A 25,878-nucleotide genomic window follows, 5' to 3' on the forward strand; every position below is an offset into this window, starting at 1 on the left:
AAGCAGTTGAGTCATTTTCACTAAAATCTGTCTCAAATTTCAGGCAATGGCCTTCATTTTGTTTCAGAAGGCAGACTACACCATAAATCAAGTTTTTAGTGGTATAGTAAAATTTTCCTTTGAGTGGTATATAAAATTTTGGTAAAGCAAAAAACTTTTTGCAAATTCTTAGAAAAAAGAGATTGATGTGAAGTGCTGAGCATTCTAGATGAACTAAAGATCTGGCTTTGTCCCTTTAATAAGAGTCTTCTGAGTGGCAGCAGTTACCACCTGTGTGCCCAGTACCCTTCAGGTCTTGCTGTGTCCTATCACTAGAGTTGTGGGAACAGAATGCTTACATTGCATATTCTTCATAGTTTGTCTGAAAATATAAAATTCCTTCTCAGGGCTAGATAATAAAATCATGATGGCTTCGTGAATGCTGTCTGCAAGTTATGTTCTATTGTTTGTTTTTTTTTTTCAATTTCCTTCCTCTGGATCTTCTTTGGGCCCCATGCATCAGCATACCAATCTCAGCTGGAAGAAGAGCAGGGAAGCCACAGGCAATTTCATGTGCTACAGCCAAGGCTGTTCCTTGGGCTTCAGAGTCCCCACTGCAGCTGTGAGCTCTGATGGGCCAGCAAGTCCTTCTTGGGAACAGTATCCACACAGTCAGAAACCAGGCAGAAAGGAGCAAAGAAAACACACTGATATCTGAACAGAGCTTAGAAGGCCAAGGATAGTATTATACCTCAGTAACTCATAGTGCTATTACAGTTTGAGGAGACATGCTTTTCTAGACTTTCAGGAGTGTATATACTTCTTTCTCCTGGGGATGCTGTTTTCATCTTTTTCAGAATTGCTCGATTTCAGTCCTAAGACATTCATCCTTATCTGTACACAGTATGGCATAATAATTGTATTGTAAAAGCACAGTACCAGTGCCACATTCCCTGAGTTTGAATCCCAGCCCTACAACTTCCAATGGGAGTCCTTTATCTGTGTCTCTATTTTCCCAACTGTAAAAATGGGGATAATAAGAGTACCCATCTCACAGGGATGGGGTGAAGATTAAATGGGTTAAATATATTTGAAGCATCTGAAACAGTGCCCTATGCTTCTGAAGCTCTATATTAAGTATTTGCTATCAATAAAGTGTGTAATTGATTGAAAACATTGGTCAGCAGTGAAAACAAGGAAAACATAAAATGTGGAAACAGCATGATTAGAAAAGTGATTATATGTGTGGGGAGAAGAAATGTTTCATGTTTGTGTGACCAGACAGAACTGAACATAGACACTTAGCAGAGAAAGGCGATTGCAGGAAGAACAAACTTGCCGGTTGTAGTTGGATAGAAATTATGGGTGTAATGAGACATCTCTTCATCTCTAACACCGACCCCTTCTGAGAAGTAATTGTCTATTTATTAGAATTAGGACACCTTTTTGCTGAATCTATCTCCTGTAGAGCAGTGGTTCTCAAACTATAATGTTCTGTGGATCACTTGGGGATCTTTTCAAATGCAGATTTGGAATCAGTAGGTCGGGGCAGGGCCTGAGATTCTGAATTTCTAATTGAGATACCAAGTGCTGCCAGTGCTGCTGATCCATGGACCACACTTTGAGTAGCAAAGCCTGAGAGAATTATGGAGTCTCAAGTTTGAGATGCATCTTGACAATCATCAAACCCAAACCCTTATCACTTTCTACTTTGTTTTCAGTCATCTGTGACTTTACCTTCCCTGATAGACTAGACAGTGGGCTCTTTCAGGGCAGAATGCAATTCTAGTTCCCTTTTTTTCTGTACCTTTCATTCTGGACAGTACAGTGTCAGACATTTTGTAAATAAATCAACATTTTAATGAGTCTACAATGGAAAAATAACTTATGGAAGCTGGGGGATTTGATTTTAGGGGTTTTTGGAGGGGGGAGGGAGTACTTGCTTATAAATGAAAAGACTTAAAGAAAAAAATTCCAGGCATCCATGAGAAACAGTTCAGTGGGCACCTATAACTAGTTTGTTCCTTTTCTTCCTTTTCCATTCTATCCCTTAGATAGAATCCCTTCCATTCTATCTCCAGTATTCATAAGATTACTTAAATGCCAGTTGAATTTAATTGTAATTGGATTGAATTTATCATCTGATAAATTCAGGTAAAAGAGTTCTCTGGACTTTCCATTTCTGCTATTAATAAATTCTGGAATGCACAAAGATGAGATGAAGAAATCTAAAAAGCAAGGGTCATACATACCTCTTTTCTTTTATATGGCTTGAAAGAGGTAGACCAAAAGATGACTGGAATCTCCAAAGAATGAAGCCAAAGTTTCTGGAAATTGCTTCTAGTCCTACCATGACTAAACCAATCTCTAATATGAGATGAGATACTATGCTTTTTTAATACAAGTCACCTCAGAGCCTAAGGAAGGATGGTTTATTTATTAATCATTAGGTACCCAATCCCACCAGTCCTTGATAAATCAAGTTCTTACAAATGAACTAATTATTACTGCATAAAGTAGTTTGCTTATTTTTGACAGATTATTATAATTTTTGTTATTTTAAAAATTATGATAATCTGTCAAAAATAACCTGAAAATTGGAGAATGTCTAAGAGCTTATCTTTTTGGAAACATGTAATGTGCTTTCCTATCACATTTTGTATTTTAAAACATTTGACATTGCTTAAATCCCAAGACTGCATGAAAGTCCATAAGCCCATGACCAATGTCTTTGTTTGTATACATCTTAAGGCAATTTTGTTTCTGAATTGTAGTATGTAGAGCAAAAATTTTAATTAGATTTACTTTGTATAAATCATTTTTCATTCACTTACATTTTCGTCCTTAGCTGGCTAGCTGACTTATAAATTTGTTTTCCATAAAAACATTTTGTAGGAAACTAACATTAGTTAGAGAAATTACAGTATGTGAAAGCAAATATCTGGTCTTTTTTATTTTAAATACAATGCTGCAAGTTGAAAATTTGAACAAAAATTAAAAGTGCAAAAATTAATCTTTGCAGTGTAATTTAGTCATCTAGATAATCGTTATGCCCTCAATTTCATATTTTACAGAAGATATTTCATGTTTCAAGAAAATTGTCCATATTCTTTTATGGACTTGAAAATGCATTATTGATTACTTAGGTTAAGATTGAGGGTTTTTTGCACCTTTTTGATATGGAATTCATGTTGCTTTTAAACAATCCTTCAAAAGGCTTTATTAAAATGTATACTTTAGAAGAAATTAATAGCCTCTGACTCTACATGGAAGCAACATCTTAGTCTGTAAAAATATGTGCACTTTGTGTTTCCTCGAGGAATCAAGCATGACATTTTATTTTTATGGGTATTCTGTTGAGTTATGAAGGATGATATATATAAGTTCTTATTTTTTTAATGTGTGAAATATCCATGCTAATAAAACAAAGTATTTAGGAAGGAGAGTTGAATGAATAAGCATTTTTAGTAGTCATAATTTTTTTTTTGTTTTTAAGGAAGTGAAACTGAACTCAAAGTAGCCTTGGGGACACTCGGATCCAGGGCCTGGAGATCTGTGAGGGCTCTCTCTGCTTCTTGGAATGCTGCCTTCATTCCCTCATCATGTTCCTATGGCAGAGGACATCATTGATAGCATTTCTGGGGATGCAGACTAACACAGTAAATGAAGAATAGAATCTTTTTGATAGTTATCAAGAAAGAAGACTGAGGAAGGATTCTGGCTGGCCCCACTGAGCCCTATGATAACCTCTAGACCATTCACTGAAGACAGAGTATGGGGCCAATGCCTAGGCCCTGTCTTGTTAGGGAGAGAGAATTCTGTGCTTGGCAGGCCATAGAAGTCCATGGTCTGAGTAGGAGAGGATCAAGGTCCTTCTCCAACAGCAGGATGTTATTTCTAGAAGAAAAGCAGAAAGTACTGCTAAGCAGACAAAAATAACATGTTCATATAGCATTTAATGGTCATTTAATATGAGCCCCAAAGTGTGCTATGAGCTGCCCACTTATTCAGTTTAATTCCAGGTCTGGGGCACTGTTTCACTGAGAAGGATACTGAGGCACAGTGAAGTCAAGTATCCTCTGAAGGTTACCCAGCTAGTGAGTGGTAGAGCCAAGATCTAAACTGAGTACTTTTTGACTCAAAGAGCTTTTTGTATTGCACTTTTCATCCTACTTGCTTATATCCTTCAAAACAATCTTTGTAATGTGATGTTTGTATGCTAACAGTGGGATCACATCATAAGGAAACAACTTGCAAAACAAGATCCAGGCCCACATGCCTCTGTGAAAGGGAGGCCCCAAACAGAATACCAAGAGAGCAAAAGAAGTCAAACCTTGGTTTTTAAGCATTCAAGAGCCCATGTTCTGGTGGGAAAAAAACAGATTTGAAAGATCTTTCAAGGATAATCTTTACTATATGCAGTTTTGTTCATAAGCTCTGTCACTAGAAGCAAATCCCCCCTAACCTGTAGCACCACACATAGTTCCTTGAGCATCTCCTGTCCTTTCAGATCCACAATTGTAAGCGAATGAGCCAGGCCTGGCATCTGTGTCAGTCACCAGTGTCCTCAGTGCTCACAACAACTGGTCTGTAGTAGATGCTCTGTGATACCTTCTTACTTGAGCCCAGAATGATAGCCAAAAGCCAGTTTGTCCAGAAAAGCCTTTCAGGAATGTTCATTGTCACCCTAACTTCCCCTAGTTGGATTCATCGTGGTTCACTCTCTCATGGTGGTGACAGCTATAGAGAAGCCACTATGCTTCCTACCCTAGAGAGCTGCTAAGGAAGGATGATAAGGACCTTAGTTTACACAAGTGCCTGGAGGTGGAGATGGAGAGGATGGACTGATCCAAGAGACTTGGAATCGATAGGATTTGGTGAACAATTGGATATAGAAGGGAAGGGAGAGATTGATTAGTGTGTCGTCAATTAAGATAGAAAACTTTATGCCCTCTCACAGTTTTACCTGCTGTAATTTACATGCTTAAAGGAAAATTATGGATATTTTCTCTAAACTGAACTTTTTCTTTAACCTCATTATTACATGATTTTCATATCAGACACACCAATCACTATCTGCAATATTCTCACTTCAGCTGTTTGAAGGCCAGTTATCACTTTCTAATTCTATTATCGTTTTTGAAATTATCTGTTGTAATTTTCACTGAAAAAACCTTGAAAGATGTTGCCATCTATATGTTTAGAATTGGCACCAATATTTTCTCTTAAATCTTTGATATCATTTGAGTGATTTTTTGCTTTGAATTTATTAGAAAAATAGCATGTTCGTTTCGGTTTGGGTGAGTAGAAGATTCTCGGGGAAATAGATCAGTACCACATACAATCCTGATAAAATTTAAGGTAATGTTGGGCAATTAAATTCCCATTTGGTCATTTGTATTAAGAAGGCACCCTTATGACAACAAATGTTTTCTTCCAAGAACATTACAGGGTGTTTGTTTATTTGGAGGAGGGTGCGTTGTTGGGGTTGTTTTTAGTGTTATGTTTTGCTTTACACTTTCCCATCAAGTTATTACTAAGTAATGTGAAAAGGAAGTACTTTTCTCCTACAATTAAAGTGATAATAGCATAAACCCAAATAGGTAAATACTTGTCTTGACTAATTTTTTGTCGCTAATCTTGTTAAATTTTGAGAAGAGAGTTGTAAGAATAGCCTACAGCCTTGTGAGCTCCACCATCCGTGCTGGGGGGAAAAAGATGTTTCAGCCAATGGAAATATTTATCATAGTTTGTGGCACTCTGTCTACATTTTGGGTAAAAATAGCAGGGGCCAGAAATTATTATTTATTTAAAAAAAATTATTCATTTAGAAAGAAACTCATTTCTAAAATCCTCTTGGCTGAGATAAGTCATTTTATGTTCATGCATATTCTTCTCCTAATTGGGAATTATTCCCTGGTGGGTAGGATTTCTGGCCCCTGGGCCTTGAGGATGAGGGTAAGGAAGACTGTAAAAAGAGGAAGGCCAGTGGATAGAGGTTAGGGTGTAAATCTTGTACCCCTGTGGCTGGTGTATCTGCTAGAAAGTATTCCTCAAGAATTGGCTGTGCCTATGACTGTGTTAGATTGCATCATGGGAAAACAGATCCCTCCCAATGAGTTGTTTTGTTGAACAGAATTTTCCCAAGACCTACTTCCAAGCGTTCTATTTGGGGGGAAAGTCAGAAGAAAGAAAATCACTGTGTCTCTGCATTTTTTCTCCTAGGGAGATTTCATAACTTTAAATGTAGGTCCACTAAGTGTCCGTTTCCCTGACAGAGCATGGCTGCATTTGTTTTTGACCAGCTGCCTCTGAGCCCCTACTTGCTTTAAGTCCCACCTGAAAGCTTTAACTCCAGCTTGCTACATCTTTCTTTGGTGTCCATACTATCTAACCAAGTTGAACAAAATCTGTGAGACTGAATGTTAGAAATATAACTCACCTTTAGTCATCATCACTTTGAATCTGCCACTGTTGCTAGAAAAACTCAATCACTGTGAGAAGCCTGCACAGAAAGCCTATTCCCAAATGTAGGTACTATGGGAACTTTCTGGCAATACTCTAAATAGACCCAGGCCTTGAAAAACATCTACATAATATTTAGCCACAATAAATAGATTTGGATTTGTCATATAAGCTTCAACTTATTGAAAAAGACTCTTTCCCCTGCCTCCCTTCCTCCTTCCCTCCTTCCTCTCTTCTTTGTCTTTCTCCCCTCCCCTCTCTAGCAATCTGAACTCTATTATTTGCCTTTGTAAACTTCTAAGATAGTTGAATTTTTAACATGTAAAAAACCCCCAAAATATAACATGCTAAAGTGATGTGTGAACCTTTACTGAAACAGCAGTTTTTTAATTATTAACCTGTATAAGATCTAATTTGAGCCCTGATTTCATGCTGTGTCTTGGAGGCTGAGGCAACCCTCATTCTATTTCATGTATAGTTGATGTAATTCACAGGGTCGCAGGTCAGTTTAAGTTCTTTAAGGGTCCATTAATCCTCAGAATAAATGCTTCTTCTATAAGTTACCTAATTAAGCAGCCAGCATAGTTCTTAAGATGTAGTAAATGCACCATAAATGTGCTATTTTTCCCCTCTTTTTCTCTCCAAGCAAAACTCATCTAAGAGAATCAGAAGACATTTCCTTTCCTTTGAGTAGTGTAGACTCTAATTGGCTGACAATACATTATTTACCAATATACACAAATAGATGTTGGTATTGTGCAAATTCATTCTATCAGTACTGAAGTGATATCACCATGATCACCATTGGAGCAATGTCTGCAGAAAGGTACATCTAAATGGGCTCTTAGCCAAAGAGGGAGGTATGGATGGTAGTTAAGAAGAAGGAAAGCATTCCAAGTGGGTGGAATGGCATGAGAAAAGGCATGGAGGCAAGAGTTAGTAAATTGTATGTGGGCGATAGGCAAGCTGATAAACTGGGTTGGACCAGCCAGACCACATTGGGGCATATTGAGAGATACTCACACCTACTATTCCCTCTGCTTCTCTGCACTTCCCACTCATTCTCTAGGTCTTAGCTTAGACATCCTCCGTAGCCCAACATCCTATGCTCAACCAAGTCTTGCTAGGTGCCCTTCCAGTCTTCTGGTATCACTCTGTGTACCTTCTACCATCATTCATACACTACATTGTAGGGGCCACTAGACTTTAAGCCCCCTAAGGACAAAGGCCATCTAGTTTTCTCATACCTGTGTCTTCAGCACCTGGCTTACTTTAGTAAATACTTTTAGTAGGCACTTAATAGGTATTCAGTGAAGATTTGTGGGAGGTGGGAGGAGGAGAGATGGATAGATAAGATTGGGCAAATAGAGGAGGTACAGAGGACAGAGGCCTTGAGCTATGGCTGAGACTCATACAGAGCTCAAGCACTAGTCCTTAAATTGTACCTTCCCACTACCACCCCTTAGTAAGACCTCCATTCATTTTGCTTAGTCCTGTAAAACAGAAGAAACTCCACCTACAATCTTTGGAAGTGTATAGGATGCCCCAGGTGAGTTAAAATAAATTAAAATAAAGCAGGTGGATAGAACATGGTTAGCAATCCATGCAAAGATAGCATAGAAACACCAAGGCTTGTTTAAAAACTAGGTGTGCATTTGAACTTCCCTTCACTGCCATTTTACAGCTGAGAACAATTTCTGGTCTTTTTCCTATTCGATCTCTTGATCTACCCTCGTTAGACATGACCACACAAAGCTTTTTTCATTGAGTTAATCATTCTAAATTTCCTAATGATTTCCTAAAGATAAAGCATAAGGAAAAGACACTTTGAAAGTACAATTTAAGTCTCTCAGCAATACTGATAAAAAGAAGAAAGCAAGGAAACATTTACCAATCAATAACTCTTATTGATAGTAACGTTTGGGAGGGGCCTCCCATGAAAATGACAATGACCTTTTAAGAGGGCACCACACCTATTCTGCTTTTTCCAACTGTGTGAGATAGAGGTGTCATCCAATGACCTTCCCAAAATTGTTCAACCTCCTAAACTCCTCTCCCTCCACATGTAAACTGCAGATTGTACTACCTGCCTGATTCTTGATGTGGGGATTCATTAGTTGGCATTCACAAGAGGCCCACGATATGGAAAGCACAAAGTAAAGGTAGTTTTTACTCTAACAAGTGACATGAACAGCTGTTTAATGGATTTAAATTTTACACTTTTTGTTGTAGTTGATTATTCATTAACTGCATGCAATAGCTGGAACCCCATTATTTAATAACAATTATCCTTATTAACATAAATAAAATGGGGTAAAATTGAGCATGAATGGAGACAGGAGTCCCCATTTCAATAGCAGTATTGTCTTTCTGTGCACAGCTAAGTTCTCATATATGCATAAATTAGAGTAGACTTTGTGATTAAAACCATGGTCCCCTGAACATAAAAATTACACTCTGTCCTCCTCTCCTGTTCCACTGAGTGGTTGCCCTTTACTTCTTTCTGGTAAAAGTCTCTCCTGGCCTTGGGCTTCAGCCTTCTTGTCTCCTCAAGAAACTATCAGTTATCTCTCCCTTCTCTGCCTTCAGCTGTCCTACATTGCTCCTTCCCATCAGTATCTTGACATTTTCAGATCCTTACATTTTTAAAAAATGGACCTCTGCAAACACTCATTCCCTTCAGACACTGCCCTTCCTCTCTTTTCCCTGCTCTGTCAAAACGTACCAATGAATTGCCTCCTCACCATCTCCCTGTCCTTACCTCCGTCCCTCTGCCACACCTCAGTCCACCTTCTGCCCCATCACCCCATCAAAGCAGTTCTTTCTGCCATCCCCAGGGACCTGCATGCTACTAAATCCTATGGACCAGTTTCAATTCTTCAATTTTTGACATCGATGCAGCATCTGGTATTGTTGATGTACTCTCCCTCCCTTGCCAAACACACTGGTCCCTCACTTTCTGAGATCCAACCAGGTGTGCCTGCTTCTTCCCAGGTGGCTCTTCCTCAGTTTTTGCAGACTTGCTCTACCTGCCTTGTAGTGTTTTCCTCCATGGATGAGATTGGAGCTGGGGTGTCAATGGCTCTACAACATCAGTTCCTCCAGATGTCCAGAAGGCAGGGTGAGAGAGGGAGATATGGAGGAAGCATTGCATCTTTAGGGGAGGCAGGCAGGGCAGTAGCCCTGGGGATAGAATTCTGTAGGCCATGTCGAGGGAGTTGCTGGCAACAGCCTTGGTCAGAGTCCTCTGCAAACTCATGTTTGTAATGATTTTTCCTTCATTGTTGGGATTTTTTTTTCCAGTTAACACCAGCACATAATTTAAATTCTAATCATTCAACAGGAATTGTCACCAACTCCAGCAATCTCCCACCCCTTCTTCCCCATTTTCACAGCTATTCCTACCCACTGTGTGGGCCATTCTTTTGGCACTTTATGTCTGGAAAAGTATGTTACTCTGCTCTGTTAAATTGTCTTGATTTACCTCAAGAGAGTATTTATTCTTCTCTATGTTTTTCTGTTCTCTTTCTGGAAATCCTTTTGCACTCTATTATACTCTTCTAGCTGATTACTTTGGCATTTACCTCCATGTTTCTAAGTAACATTTTTTTATTGCTGATTCTTGTTTTTTATCCCCTTCTAGGCATTATCTATTGGCATCCTCTTATTCAAAATGAGGGTTTTGTTTTCTGTTCCTCCCGATTTCTCCATTCTCTGAATATTCTATTACTGTATTTTAATTTGAGGATAGCTTAATATTCAGTGTTAAATTATCATGACTGATCAATGGTTTTCATTCCAGTAAACAACAATTACTTTTTTTCTGTACAATTGTCATTTGTTTAACACAGAGCTAATAATTTTCATTTGTCTTCATTTGCTTTATTTTCTATATATTTATCACTAACTACCCCAGACTTTGCTCCAGCTGTCTAAATCACCTTTGAATGTGTTCAGGTCTGTGGGTTATTCTATCAGTCATGTCTTCCTGTAGCAGGGCCTATAGAACCTTCTGACCTGATTCCATCTAGACTGGTGGAGGGTTGGCATTGTGTGATCTGCCTTCATGCTCATCTGAAGGGTTCTCTTAGCCACTCTCTTAAGTTGGGTCCTCTATTTCCTGGCATCTTTTTAAAACCTCCTTCCTCATCAAGATAAAAAGCTTCTTTACAGGGAAGGAAAACAATCAACAAAACTAAAAGGCAACTGATAGAATGGGAGAAGATATTTGCAGATGACATATCAGTTATAAAGGGTTAGTATACAAAATCTGTAAAGAACTTATCAAACTCAACACCCAAAAAACAAATAATCCAGTGAAGAAATGGACAAAAGACATGAAAAGACACTTTTTAAAAGAAGACATCCACATGGCTAACAGATACATGAAAAGATGCTCAACATCACTCATCATCAGGGAAATACAAATCAAAACCACAGTGAGATACCACCTGTCAGAATGGCTAAAATCAACAACTCAAGAAACAACAGTGTTGGCAAGGATGTGGAGCAAGGGGAACACTTTTGCACTGCTGGTGGGAATGCAACCTGGTGCAGCCACTCTGGAAAACAGTGTAGAGGTTCCTCAAAAAATTGAGGAAACCTAGCCTACAACCCAGCAATTGTATCCAAAGGATACAAAAATGCTGATTCAAAGGGGCACATGCACCCCAATGTTTATAGCAGCACTGCCAACAACAGTCAAATTATGGAAAGAGCCCAAATGTCCATCAACTGATAAATGGATAACAAAGATGTGGTGTGTGTGTATATATCTATATACACACAAACACACATACAGTGGAACATTTCTCAGCAATCAAAAAGAATGAAACCTTGCCATTTGCAACAACATAGATGGAACTAAAGTGTATTATGCTAAGCAAAATAAGTCAGAGAAAGATAAATATCATAAGATTTAATTCATATGAAATTTAAGAAACAAAACAGATGAACATAAGGGAAGGGAAGAAAAAATGAGATAACAGAGAGGGAGGCAAACCATTAAGAAATTCTTAAATACAGAGAACAAACTGAGGGTTGCTAGAGGAGTGTTGGGTGGGGAGATGGGAAATGGGTGATGGGTATTAAGGAGGGCACTTGTTGGGGTGAGCACTGGGTATATGTAAGTGATAAATCACTAAATTCTACTCCTGAAACCATTACACTATATGTTAACTAGTTTGGGTTTAAATAAAATTTAAATAATTTAATTTAATTTAATTTAATTATTTAAATAGATAGATAGATAGATAGATAGATAGATAGATAGATAGATTTTTAAAAATAAATAAAAACTCCTTGGTTTGATGAAGCAAAATCTTATTTCTAAGAATAGTGCATGGAAAGCAAATATTTTTGACCCAGTACATCTGAAAATACCTTTATTCTGCCCTCAGAATTAAGAAGGTAGCTGATGTAGATTGCTTGGTTGGAAATACTTTGCCCTTAGAATTTTGAAGGTATTGCTCCATTGCCTTTTAATTTGCAGTGTTACTATGGGAGACTGAGAGCCATTTTGCCTCCTAGTCCCTGTGTATTCTCTCTGGAAGTCTGTCAGTCTTTTTCTTTGTCCTAATGTTCTGAAATTTCATGTGATATGGGTTCCATCCATTATTCAGAGCACTCTGTTGGGCCCTTTCAGTCTGGAAATGCATGTTTTTCTCTGACCAATTGTCTTGATTTTACTTAATTATCTGCTCTTCTCTGCTTCCTTTTTTTCTGTACTTTTTCTGGAAATTCTATTATACTGACCTCTTGAGGCCATATTCTGATTTTCTTATCTTTCTTCTGGTTTTTCATATCTCCATCTTTTTGCTCTCCTTTCTGGGAGATTTCCTCAGTTTATCTCCAAAATCTCCTCTTGAACTTTTAATTTTTTCAATTTTTTTTCAATTTCTAAGATTTTTTTTTCCAAATTGTCCTTTATTATATACTGTTTTATTTTTGTTTCTTTGGTATCTTTTCATATCTCTGAAGATATTAATGGTAGAATGTGTGTTTTTGTTTTGTTTTTTGATTACCTTTTCTATTTGTCCTATTTTCTCCAACTTGCTGGTTTTCAATTTGTTTGTTATGATTTCTCTTTCCTATATGTGGTTTTCCCCACATGTCTGTCTGGTAGTCCTTGGTTTTCTGCTCATGTTTAAAAGTGGGGGCTAAAAAGCTAATTGGGAGTTTGAGAACATAGTTAGAGCTTGTTGACTATGTCACTTACAGGGGGACCTAACAGGACCATTTAGTTTGGAGAATCCCTGATACCCAGAGAAGATTCCTCGTCTCCTGCCTGAAAGGAGACATGCCTGACTGCCAGCACCCTGGGGCTGGTTGGGGAGTCTCAGCATTCTGTGCACATACCTCACTAGATTTTTCCTTGTTTTCAGCATCGCTCTACCCCTTCCCAAGCCCAGTGACCTTCAGATCTGGGACCTTGTTCTCCAGGGAGGGTGAGGCAGTTGCCAAGCAATGTGGGATCTGGGAGGGGACTGGGCATCACACTGCTTCTCAAGGAAAGTTGTAATCCGCCCTCACTTCCTGACATCTGAGGGCTCCTGCAAGTGTAAATTGGGTTCATTTTCAGCTTCCCCACTGCTGGCTTAGGAGTCTGTTTTCTAGGGCTTCTGCTAAGTCCTTTAACACTCATCCATCTGGCCTTCCAGCTTCCAGAATTTGGTTTCTGTTCTCTTTCTTGCTCTTTTAGCCTTTCTGAGTATGTTCCCTTTTGAAAGGGACATCAGACAGGAGCAAAACTGTACAAACCACCACCTTCATTCAGAACCTAATAATTCTCCCAGGACTACTTTGTGTCATTTTCTAAATTGTAGCTTTTGGCAACGTCCTGTTTCCTTATATACATCCTTAATAAAATAGTATTTTTAAAATAATCCTTGAGAACTTTTGTGATATTCAGGTTTTTATAAGGGGTGCATCGTGCCCTCCCTTACTTTAACATAGTCTCCTAAGCTTGACTTAATACAGTTGACTTTGCTTTTGTTGTTCCTTAAAGGAATTCCTAGTTGAGTAGATTTTAATAACACCTCATCTTTCCTTATTGTGCTTGATTCTGTTGTTCTTGAATATTTTCTATTGCCACTTAATGCTTATTAGGAGCCAACAATATATTTTAAAAGTTGAATTATACAGAGGCTCTTCTCAGTGAGCTGTTGATCTAAATTGGTGGGTAGCAATTCCTTTTAATTAGCTGAATCCTCTATTCCCTGTCAAGCTACCTTCATTTCATTAACATCCCAGCTCTGCTTTGAGTCATAACATTGCTTGTTAGGACAAGTTAGCTGTTACCTTTTACTTGTTAATACAAGTGTTTTGTGTATTGTTGTAACTGAATGTTTTTTGGCCCTTGGCCGAAACTTTTGCTTACTGCCTTCATGCAGACCTAGTGCAAATTACAAAGCGGTTTTGCCAACTCAGTTCTGCTTTGAGCCCTTTCCTGGTTATACTCGATTATTCGATGCAACTGTATTAGTAGTGGGGGCAATGCAGTGACCACAGAGAGGATTTGGACTGTAGACAGCATTTGCAAGATGGCAGCCCTGTGGACAGTATTCAGACAGAGGCCAAGAAGTGGGCCCAGAACTGATACACACAGGTGCCCAAGTAGCATCAAACTCAAATCTAACCTGCAGTTTCCTTCTGTCAGTCGTTTCCCATTTCACCTACTGTCATAAATCCCACATGTTAGGGGCACCTGGGTAGCACAGTCGGTTAAGCGTCTGACTTCAGCCAGGTCACGATCTCGCGGTCCGTGAGTTCGAGCCCCGCGTCGGGCTCTGGGCTGATGGCTCGGAGCCTGGAGCCTGTTTCCGATTCTGTGTCTCCCTCTCTCTCTGCCCCTCGCCCGTTCATGCTCTGTCTCTCTCTGTCCCAAAAATAAATAAACGTTGAAAAAAATAAATTAATTAATTAATTAAATAAATAAATAAATAAATCCCACATGTTAGCATATGGCTTCAGAGCAGCCAAAAAGAAGCAGTAAACTGCAAAACTTAAGCTGGTCCAGCAATGCAACTTTTTGGTATGAAAAGGAATTAAATGTTTTAAGTTAAGAATGAGGATATAGCATTAACTCATCCCCTAAAGCACGAGTAAGGAACCTATGACTTACAGGCCAAACCCCACCTGTTTTCTACTGTCCTGTAAGGATGTTTTTATAGTTTTAAAGGGTAATTTAAGAAAAAAAAATGATGATGATGATGATGATGATGATGATGATGATGAAGAGGAGGAAGAGAACAGAATGGGGAGGGGGAAAGGAAGACTATGTAACAGAGACTATATGTGATCTGTAAAGCCTAAAATATTTACTTTCTGGTTCTTTACAGAAACAGTTTGTCAGCCCCTGCTCTAAAGACACAGCTGGCTTTTCCTCATTCCTTTCCTGTCCGACATGTTCCCTCCCCAGTCAAGCTCTCCAGGTCTTTTCCAGGCCTTTATCAACTTAAATATATGTGTGTTCATGTGTGGTTTCAAAGGAATCAACTAAAAGTACATTTGAATCACCAATTTTCAAGTTGGTGACATCTGAGAAGATTTATCAGTAAGAAGGACAGAATATGTATGTGTGCACATAAGTCAGCCTGACCCATTATAGATTACATACCCAGCTACCAAAGGAGAAAAGAGTAAAACTGTGAGCAGTGATTTTTTAACCCTTTCGGCTTACTGGGAGATACCATCAGGAAGACAGATGCTGGACTGTTTCTCTTTGTTAGTATTAAACATGAACAAGAATAAAAACATGCTTATGAGATACAAATATCCTTTCACCCACTGAAAGCCTTACCAAAGAAAAGGCTCCACTTCAACAATTAACTTTAAAATTAGCTAGGTAATTTTTAAAGTAATGATTTATCTATTCTCCCTTACTGCAGATATTTGCCAACATGTGGTCTTTTCTATTAGAGACAGATAGGGTTTATAACCACTTTGGGTTTTCTCATTTTACACTATTTTCAGTCTGCATGCTCTAAAGCATCCGCATACCATATCCAGGTGAATTTTCCAAAAACTTAGTTCTGACCCTGCCAAATTAGTCTAATCAATAGTAAGAAATTAAACCAAAAAATAAGTTACCAAACACCTCTTTTTGAGGCAACTAATTAATATAATGCCAGTTGTTCAGTTTTATTATTCAACATATACTATGAATCCCTATGTATTATGGGATGTTTTTCATATTTGCCTTGAGTCCACTGGAAAATTCAATGTGCTTAGAAACTGAGTTTTCCCAACAATGACATGTTATCCCTCTGCTATAAAAAAGTAAGTTGAGAATAGAACATTCCAGTGATTGTTCAGAAATTAAGCTTATAAGGGCAATTTATGTCTCTACTACCCAGCTATGTCCAAAGTACAGCCACAATCAATATTTACTATTTGTCTTCAATGACACGTGTGAATGACATAGTCAAGCAACTAATTTAATGTTCTACTCTTTCCTTTGATCTCCACTGTGCCTCTGATCCAGGGAGCACACAGAATTGTCCTGTTGGCATAGGATTCCTCTCCAACTGATAAAGCAAACTAGGTCTGGTGATAAGCATGGAAGTCAGACATTACTTTGTAATTTCTTTTCTTTCTTTGCTGAAAAGTTTCATTTGTAAAAATAATCTTAATTGTATACTATTGTCTCCAGAGGCTAACATGAAGCCAGTGTCTTCATTTCTTTAAAAATGAGAACATAAAATGGAATTCCAGAAAGAAGTTGGTCTTGAAACTTGTGAGCATATCCTGCACAATGTGCGGTATAGACTTGAGGGGGGACTGTTTCCAACTGTGGATGTTTAAGGAAGAAAAACCCAAGTCCAAAGCACACCATAGCTGATGCTAATATACCCTCTCTTAGCAAGCAGTAAACCAGTTGTGTACTTTTTTGGAGGTTTAATAGTCTGAGATTTGTTAATGAGGCCTACTGCTGACTGAATAGAGGAAGGGAACTTGCTATAACACAGAGATGAGATGAATGGTTAATTTAGGGTATGAAACTTATTCCAAACTGGAGTGCATTGAAGTTTACAATAAATATCCCTAAAACATCACTGCAAATTTTAAAAAATAAATAAAAGGGAGACAGAAGACATTAATTCATAATAATTGATGTTATCAAGAATAGTCTAAAGAAGTACAAAATCTTTGAAATCCCTGTGCCCAATTCCTTATTCTGGCTAATCTGTTCACTTCTGAAGTTGCACTTCTGAACCCATCATGATTTTCTTACAAAGAAGGAAAAAAAAAACCCTACCCTTTAGAAACAGATCTGGAAAGGCTTTGAAAGTCACTGTTGCCCTGATAACATGGTGACACATCAGCTGTGTTCCTGTAGTTAATGAGCTTATATACTCCTGCAGGGAGAAGGCTGAGCCATCCTGAGGGACTATAACATGGCAAATGCTCCCAAGCAATTAGAGGCTGATTAAGTGTTTATCTCCTTTACAGGTGGGAAGGAAAGAATGAAAATGAAGTGGGCAGATGTAAAGAGACCGGAATAATTCATGTGACTGTGGATCTCAAATACTACCGACCAACTGAAGTGGTAAGGACTCCTTGGCCACCCAGTGTGTGGCCACATTTGGCTGGCTGGTTGGCTGGGAAGATGTTCTTAGTGAATATCCACAGTCAGCCTTCAAAGCTTTCCATTGGGTTCTCTGACATCCTTCAATGGTCAGGTCCCAAAACAGACTACAGTGAATTGAATTTGAGTTGTTATTCTCAGCACGAAATCCATTGCTTTATCAAGGAAAACAAGGGTAAAATACAGCCAAGGAAGTAGTTGATTTAAGAAACAGAGACTTCTATCCAAGGCAAGTCTCCTCACATTATTAGCTTTGATAGCTGATCCCTGATACGGGATGTCTGACTTACAAGGCCCTCCATAACCTGCAAGATCTCAAGAGGGCTGCATACCTTCCCATTTGCACATGCACTCACACATGTACCCACACTCACTCACATGCGCTCACATGCACCCACACGAACCTAACCCATAAACAATCCCCCCGTACATTTTTTTAAGATTTAGCTCATGTACTGTCCTGCCTGTGAATACTTTTCTGGTCAATATACTACTTACTACCACTAAAATCTTTCCTCCTTCATTTGTATCTACATCATATGCTATGCATAATCATGCTGTAACACCTATTATAATTTATCATACTCATTTGTTTACATGACCTTCTCTTTTTACCAAATTATGAATTCTTTGAGGATAAGGTCTTTTTAAAAAATATCTTAGGCTTTAACAAGTAGGTGCTTAATAAATATTGACTGATGGGTGGATGAATACAAAATTTTCTGTATTAAGAAATGACCTATAGATTGTTAGTGCCTATTATCCTTCTTTCCTCAATTTATAAAGATTTTTAGCTTGGTGCTGTTACTTTAAAGTGGTCTACCTTCATACTATGGTGACAAAACCCAGCATGTTAAATAGATCTAAAAATAATCAAAACAGCATCTTCAGAGAGAATTGTTCAGAGGTTTCCTAATGAAATGTACATTAGCTGTGAAAATAGAACCTGTTTTATCTGTGCTTTGAACCTTATATGTTGTACAGTATTTCAGAGATTAGGAAAACCCCAGAGAAGAGAAACTGACAGTGAGTATGTCATCAGTAATCACCCTCTAAAATCTCTTTTTTTAAACAAAAGAACAAACTTCATTTCATGTACTCTGACACACAGGAGGAAGTAAAAAGGAAAGGAAATCAGCAGTGCTTAGAGACTAGAGCTGTAGAGTCAGTGCATTGTCCTGGCACAGGGCGTGGCTGGGTCTCTAACACACAGTGAACAATGGTTCCCTGTGCTAATGGCAAGTGGGTGTGCCAAGGAGAGGATGTGCTCCATCTCTGGGGGAGGAAGATACCAGCACACTCCTGCTGACACCGCAAGGAATGCCTGTCTATGGAGCCCCCTAGCCACACTGGCATTTGTTTCCCTGTCCTAAAGAGGTGCCACAAGGGTGTCATTTTTCCAGACTATTGCACAGATCACATAAATGGACAAATTTATTTCTCTCCTCACAAACAAAAATTGTCATCTCAGAGTAGAAAATTTACTGAGCCCACAGAAACCTCCATCCTTGTAACAACTGAAACGTGGTTCTTTCTCTGACACCAAAATAGTTTCAAAAGCTAGGAAGTCATTAAGAATGGCTTGTCTGTCATTCTTACTTAGGCAAGGTGGGGGATTGATAAGGACACAGAACAAAAGAATTTGCTGAACAGGAAAAGGACCCTTGGACTAACAAGATGGTTCTTAGAGTCCGTATCGACCCCTCTTTCCTGCCCTGACAGTGCTGCATCCCTCCTCATTTCTTTTGTCCATTCAAATGTCATCATCATACCTGTTCTGCAATTCTGTTTACACTAGTGTTGTTTGAACATAAGAGAAGCATCTTATTTCAAATGCTTGCTTGCTTTTTTCACTGATGGGACTCTCACCCTAGCTTTTCTTTTGATTTGGGATTCCCTGCTTGATTGGGGATTTTTAACTACATTTCATCTTTCTAAGCCTTTAGGCTACATTTGTTTTGTTCACTCCACTTCAACTTAATATTCTGTGGGACAAGCTTTTCTTGTATAGTGAGACTAAACTTTTAACCTCATTCCTCAGAACAACAAGTTTTCCCAAAACTTGGACCAGCTTGACAGACTTATATAGAATTGCCTTAGGGGTGATAGTATTCTTCTAGTTAAAAGGTGACCAGAACTGGAGACTGACTTGTAAATGAGCTTTCACTTAGGTGCAGGGCCCTAAAACCAACACATCTAGAGTCATTCAGAGTGAGTCCTGAAAAGCACCCAGCTTCTCTGAGGTTTGTCAGCACTCAGTATAGGGTGGACGGGGAATTCTCCCATGTCTAAACTGGATCCTTCCCATTTAAGTGTCTTAAATCCATCTCGCAAGAGCCAGAGACTTTTTTTTCTTTCTTCCTTGAATTCTTTAAAACTCTGATCTCCTGATTAGCTTTAATCATGCATCTTCCCAGATTCTCAGCATATAGGGCACTCTGAAGCCAAAAACATAAACTAAATCTTCTTAGAGTCAAATGGTTCCAGAATGACTGCTAGGAAAAAAATAAATAAATACCATCAAGAAAATTTGAAAAAAAAAAATGATAAGGACATATCAGGTCTCAGAACATCAATACCCTAATGCAACTGAAGGGAAATAGAACTTTGTGTTGTTGTTTGAATAAGATTCAGGCTAGTTTTAAGAAAGGTTCTTTACTCAGCACAGGACAGCACTACCCCAAAAAAGACCACCGATGATGCCATATAGAACATACTTCCACATGCACCAGTAATTTTTGTCCTCATTGATTTAGCCACCACAAAACCTTAAATCTTGCTTCTGTTACCAACATGGAAAGTCTTGAAAGTTTTTGTTCTGAGCTAAGGACTCTGGCATCCAATTAGAGCAGAATGGAGTCACATTCTTTTAGTTCTTTACCTATCAATCTCTATGTTTCCTTTAAATGTTTAGTTTTGCTTCTGTGAAGATCTTGATCCTGGACATCAGACTTTAAATCCCCCATTGCCCCTGATTTCCAGTATCTGGTGATGGCAATGTTAACGCTTGAGTTCTGTGCCTCTTAAATCTCCTCTCTTGTATATAATTTCCTGTATGTATACCCATTTATACACAGACTCATTGCAATGTGCTTCATTCAGAGAGAAGAAGTAGCGTCATGCCTGAGTGTGGCCTTAGGGCCAGACCGCCTGAGTTCAAAAACTGCCAATGACTAGCTGTGTGACTAGGCAAGTTACTCAACTTCTCAATGCCTCTGTTTCCTTGACTTTAAAAATGAGATAAATAGGAGAGCTAGAAGTCTATAGAAGTGTTGAAGAATTAACAGTCAATTATACAAAATGCTTATTAAAATAGTATGTTACACAGTAAAATACCCAATATTGATGTGCTATTATTGTTATTTATTTATTTATCCATTTACCAAATATTTACCAAACACTATGTTAGGCCTATGAGCAAAACAGACACATTCCCCACCCTTGTGGAAATTGTACATATAGAGAGAGGTATAGATCAGTTTCTTAAATCTAGTACCTTTTGAAAAGTACAATGACACATGATAAATTGTACAGATCAACCAGTAAAAAGTAGATAAGAAAGTATAATAAAGTCTTCAAGCCAACATTAATAAGTACTTTGATATTTTATTCTTGATTTTTATCTTTTCTAATTCTCCTTCCGAAGCTTTAGTAGCTGTTCGGTGGTATGGAAATAATAATATTGATTTACTACTTAATTTAAAATAAAATAAGATGTCTTCATTTTCTTTGAGAATTTTTCACTTGGAAAATTTTCAAAGGTTGTATTAATGATAAATTCATCTGAATGTTTTAACCACACCAAATTTTTAACCACACCGAGAAGTCAATCCATTGAAGGAAAAAAAAAAGGCTAAGAGTTTGTTTTTTGTTTTGTTTTTTGGTTTTTGTTTTCTCAGTTAAACTAACAAAAATCACTTTTTTTCTGCAGAGTATTTTAGGAAATGACATAGGGCATATATTCACAAACCAAAATTCAAATCACATGCCTTTCATGAAAAATATCTTGACTTAAATGCTACTAAATGTTGTAAATTAAATTTTTTTCTTGCTATTATATTCATCTCAACATTCATTTTTCTTGCCATTGTATTTCTAGTGTCCTCAATTGTAATTGGTTTTGTTCTGTTTACTTAGATACTTTCTGTTTATTCCCATTCTTTATAGATATTAGAAAAATCAGGAGTTAAAATCCAGAATTGAGAAGGCAGTAACTTCAAAGAAGTCCAACAAGCTAGTTAAAACAACACCTTCCTTCAGTAAAAACGTGTGGCCTGTTTCTAATCAAATTACCATATGCTTGTCGAGTTGTCCCCTCTGCAAACTTTTCCTAATATTTTTCTGTAAATGATGTTAAGTTAAATGGCCCATAATTGCTTGCTCTATCTCAGAGCCCTATTTAGAATAATGCTGGGTAACACTTTCCAGACCTCAGGAATCTGATCTATCATCAGAAGATGTGTATACGTCCTTCCTTCAGCTCCATCTCTGGGTACTGGGGGTCTTGAAACTGTCCCCTTTCTCTCCCATCTCTGTTCTCACCACCTTCTCACACTTCCCCTCCCAAAGCAGGAAATTAGATCCTCCCAACTCCAACCCTTCATCTTCTCAGCACTGTTAGAGCCAGTTGATCTTTCCCTGTCCTGATCCTCTGACCTCCAAAGCTCTAATCCTACCCCTCCACTGCTGCTTTTCTTTGTTCCTTGTTTTGACTGGTGGGAGCTAGGATAAGGAGTTGCAGAGAGAGCACATTAAGGGCGAGTCCCTTTCTTCCTGCATTCTTGGACCTGTGAAAGGAGAGGCTGTTCTGTAAGACCCCTTCCAATTTTTCATATCCTAGCATTCTCCTCTTTTACAACTATCACAATGGAGTGGGATGCTAGCACTAATGTGCCATCATAATGCTTCCTCTGAACTTCTTATACTTGTATTTTATAAATAGTTTATATCTCTAAATCACTGTTTATATATTTTAAGCCTCCCTCTTAGGCTCCTCATACTAATCTTTATATCCTTCCTTAATCACATTGACCTTTCCTGCCCTTTTCCTTCCTTGGATTTAACCAAAGGAGCTTTAAGTTTCAGTCTCTTCAGTTGATTCTCAAATATTCTACTGTATGTTTTCCATACTTCATAGGATCCCATACAGAACCCCTAGGGGCATATAACATTCCTCTTAAAGCCTGTGTTCTTTCCTTGGTTGCTACCCCCCTCGAGAGCATTTCATATCTAATGAAATAGTAATTGGGTACTTACTATAATGCCCCCAACATCCTATTTTTCCTTGAAAGTTTTCATGATTAGATCCTGATCAGAACAATGTAATTAATGATTCATAAAATCTATATGAATATACATAAGTATATACTTTATCTTATTTAAAAATATTTTTTGTATTTGTCCTAAAAACTCTCTGATGTCCTTCTGTAGATGGGGGTTTTTCTCTGCACCAATTAGGAATTCCTATAAAATCTGTACTTCCCCCCCCAAAAAAAAAGCTGTCCAGCTAATGACTACCCCCATTTATAATTACAGTGTTGACCTCTTGACATCTACAAAAGAAATTCCAAAATCTTAGAAATTTGTTTTAGCTTCTGCAGCTACTTTTCTTAGGAAGAACTATTAGTACTTGAGTTCAGCTTCTACCTCAGCTAGCCCTGATGCAGCTTACTCAAAGTATAGAATTACTTACGGGAGGCCCATCCATCATGGGTGTGATCACCTGTTCCCTCTTCATTTTCATCCAGCCAGCGAGATCTGTATTTTGGAATTTTAGAAATCCCCATTTGCTGTTTGTTTGTTTTTTAAACAAATTGACAGTGTTTTTCCTGTTGTATCAAGCTATATTTATCTTCTAAAATAAATACGAAAATCTTCATTCATGGAGATTTCATGGATAAATCTATCTATGGTTTCCTTCCTCCACTCTATTCTGCTTTATCTTCTCAATAAGGTTAATTATTCCTTACCAAGTTTGATTTTTTCCCCAGCACTTTGTTCATTGAGGAAAAAAATATTCCAAGTATTCCAGGTCTACCAAAATTTAGTCCATGTACATTTACTCTTGGCCCCTATCTATCTTTATCTTACCCTAGGCCTTCTGTTGCCTCACTCTCCATGCCCTTGGTTCATGGCAGACTGGTTTCTTCATTCACTGTCACATCTACTAGCAATGTTGAGAATTCATTTGACTGCTTTTGTCAGAAACCTCCAATTTGGTATCCACAGCTGATGGTCTAACTTAATAGCTCTGATCTGCCTCCTAGATAATTACATGTTAGGTGCTTGGCCTGCTGGTAAATACCTAGTTCCATTCAGGTATCCATAGGTGCTGTCCTTAATAGCAAAATCCAGTTTGTACATTTTGTAATGCTGTCATAAATTTGCTGGTTTCTTGGATAAATCAGAAGTGCACTGCTTCATGAAAAGCTGGCGTAAGAATATCTAAACTTAAGGGCACCTGTGTAGCTCAGTCAGTTGAGCATCTGACTCTTGATTTCGGCTCAGGTCATGATCACCCAGTTCATGGGTGCAAGCCCCACATCGGGCTCTGTGCTGACAGTGCTGAGCCTGCTTGGGATTCTCTTTCTCCCTCTCTCTCTTTCTGCCCCTCGCCCATTCGCACTCTATATCTCTCTCTCAAAATAAATAAATATTAAAAAAAAATTTTTAAAGAATATCTAAACTTAGAAATAAGTAGGTTTCTAAGGTATTAAAAGATTATCTAATTTCAGGATTTATTACCAGAATCTTTTAAAAATAGTAGCTCATTGTATACATTTAAAATATAACTCTTATTTACCTTCAGCTTCTCCAGAATATATCAGTATATATAAAATAAAGTATTCTTATATGATTGCGGTCTTAGAGATTCAATTAAAAAAGAATGTTTACTGAATTTCTACCATGGAGATAAGTCCTAGAACCTCTGTGAGAAATGTGAAGATGGATGAGATAAGGTTCTTGTCCCATGGTAACTCTCAGACAAATGAGGAGGAGCATCTAGGAAGCTGTTGGGACAATCTAGTGCAGGTATAAGAAGGAGCTAACTGAACCAGGGCAGCGGAGGCGAGAAAATCAGTGACAAATGCCAGGACATTGCAGAGATGGTGACCACAGGATTAGGTATGGATTAGATAGTGACATGTGGATGACAGACAGGAACTGAAGGTGGTTCCCTGGAGTAGAGGCTGAACCGTGAAGTAGGTGAGAGATAATGATGCCAGAACTCACATCAGAGATATAAGAAGAGGACTCCGTTTGCAGTGGGAGGTGTTGAGGAATTCTGGTACAGTCATGGTGCCTTAGGGATATCCACATGGCAATATCAAGCAGGAGTTGGAGCTGGAGGCCTGGTGTAAAGAAAAGAGGTCAGACAGGGCCTCTAAACAGGGTAGTTGTACAAAAGGAAGAGTTAAAGCTCTGAGATGAACACCCCAAAGAGAGCATGGTGGGTGAGAGGAGAGAAAAGCATGAACAGGGAGCTAGTCACAAAGCCAGGCAATTTGAATTTCAGGAGATAAGCCTCAGAAACCTATTTTTGGAAAAGTGGGTTAAGAATTTACAGAACTCTGGGGCATCTGGGTGGTTCAGTCGGTTAAGTGTTTGACTCTTGATTTCAGCTCAGGGCATGATCTCACAGTTCATGAGATGGAGCCCCAAGTCAGGCTCTGTTCTGACAATGTGGAGCCTGCCTGGATTCTCTCTCTCCCTGTCTGCCCCTACCCTGCTCGCTCTCTCTCTCTCTCTCCTCTCTCTCTCTCTCTCAAAATAAATAAATAAACATTTTTTTTTAAGTCACAGAATTCACCAATCAAACGTTTGTGTCCAAGAGCTGCAGAGCCAGACTAAAGTGTCTGCCATCCTTGATGATTATCCCCTGCCTTCAAGGCTCCTTACCCAGCTAATATCAAAGAGTTTCCATTAACTGGCAGATGATTACTACCTGTCAATCCTGGCAAAACTGAATTTCAGATGTAAGCAGAGACCTCATTTCATATTGATATGTACTGGAAGGTTACAAAGCATCTTAGAATTCTTAAAGATGAAAGAGCTTATATAAATATAAGGTACTTTGTGCTGCATATTACCATTTTTATTACTGTCATCATGATTAATTATCATCATCACCCACTGCTGTGAAATCATTAGTTATCAAGAGACATCTGAAAGGATACTTTAAGCTTATCAACTCCTGAGATTTTATTTAAATCTTTATTTTGTTTTGCATCTATAACTTCATGCAGAAAGGGTTATTTGCTACTTACCAGCTCTGTACTTCTTGATCCAGTGGCAGAAATGATGGTCACAGTGAAAGTTAAAGGAGATGAGTTAGGGACCCTCTCCTCTTACTCTGCTTAAACTGTGTATTCCCAGAACCTATAATAGATCCTGAGATCTAGCAAGTTCTATGACTACTCCTAGAATGTAAGTATCCTTAACAGTCTAGAGAGCAGCCACCAAAGAGAATATATTAGGCCATCATGTATGTTCATAGTGCTCCATTTACCTGCCAACCACACCCTTCCATCCCCTCTCAGAAATCTTCCTGCAGAAACCTATCTTTGTACTTGCTTCTTACAACGAGCTAGATGTCACTTTTACAGTCTAAAATCTGTGTTGGTTTCCTATTGCTGCTATAACAAATTATCCCAAACTTAGCAGCTTAAAACTACACAGATTTATTATCTTATACTTCTCGATATTAGGAGTCTGAATTAAGTTTCACTGGGCTAAAATCAAAGTGTTGAAGGAGCTGTATTCCTTCTGGAGGCTCAGGGTTCTTGGGCTGTGGGGTATTCAGTTGGCAGAGAATGATTAATCACTTTGACCCACTGCTGGATCAC

At 38.4% G+C, this 25,878-nt stretch overlaps 1 protein-coding gene across 4 annotated transcripts in view; it reads left to right on the plus strand.

Moving 5' to 3' along the window:
* The window catches only part of GMDS (GDP-mannose 4,6-dehydratase), a 640,362-nt gene that overhangs the window by 527,309 nt on the left and 87,175 nt on the right, over positions 1–25,878 (plus strand). For 3 of the 4 annotated variants that reach the window (XM_047858177.1, XM_047858176.1, XM_047858178.1), the window contains one exon: positions 16,897–16,993. In XM_047858177.1, coding sequence (XP_047714133.1) covers positions 16,897–16,993 — 97 coding nt within the window. Of the gene's footprint in view, positions 1–16,896; positions 16,994–21,215; positions 21,218–25,878 lie in introns of all 4 variants that reach the window. The other variant, XM_047858179.1, reaches the window with a different exon arrangement.

This window comes from Prionailurus viverrinus, chromosome B2, assembly GCF_022837055.1.
Source record: "Prionailurus viverrinus isolate Anna chromosome B2, UM_Priviv_1.0, whole genome shotgun sequence".
NCBI lineage: Eukaryota > Metazoa > Chordata > Mammalia > Carnivora > Felidae > Prionailurus > Prionailurus viverrinus.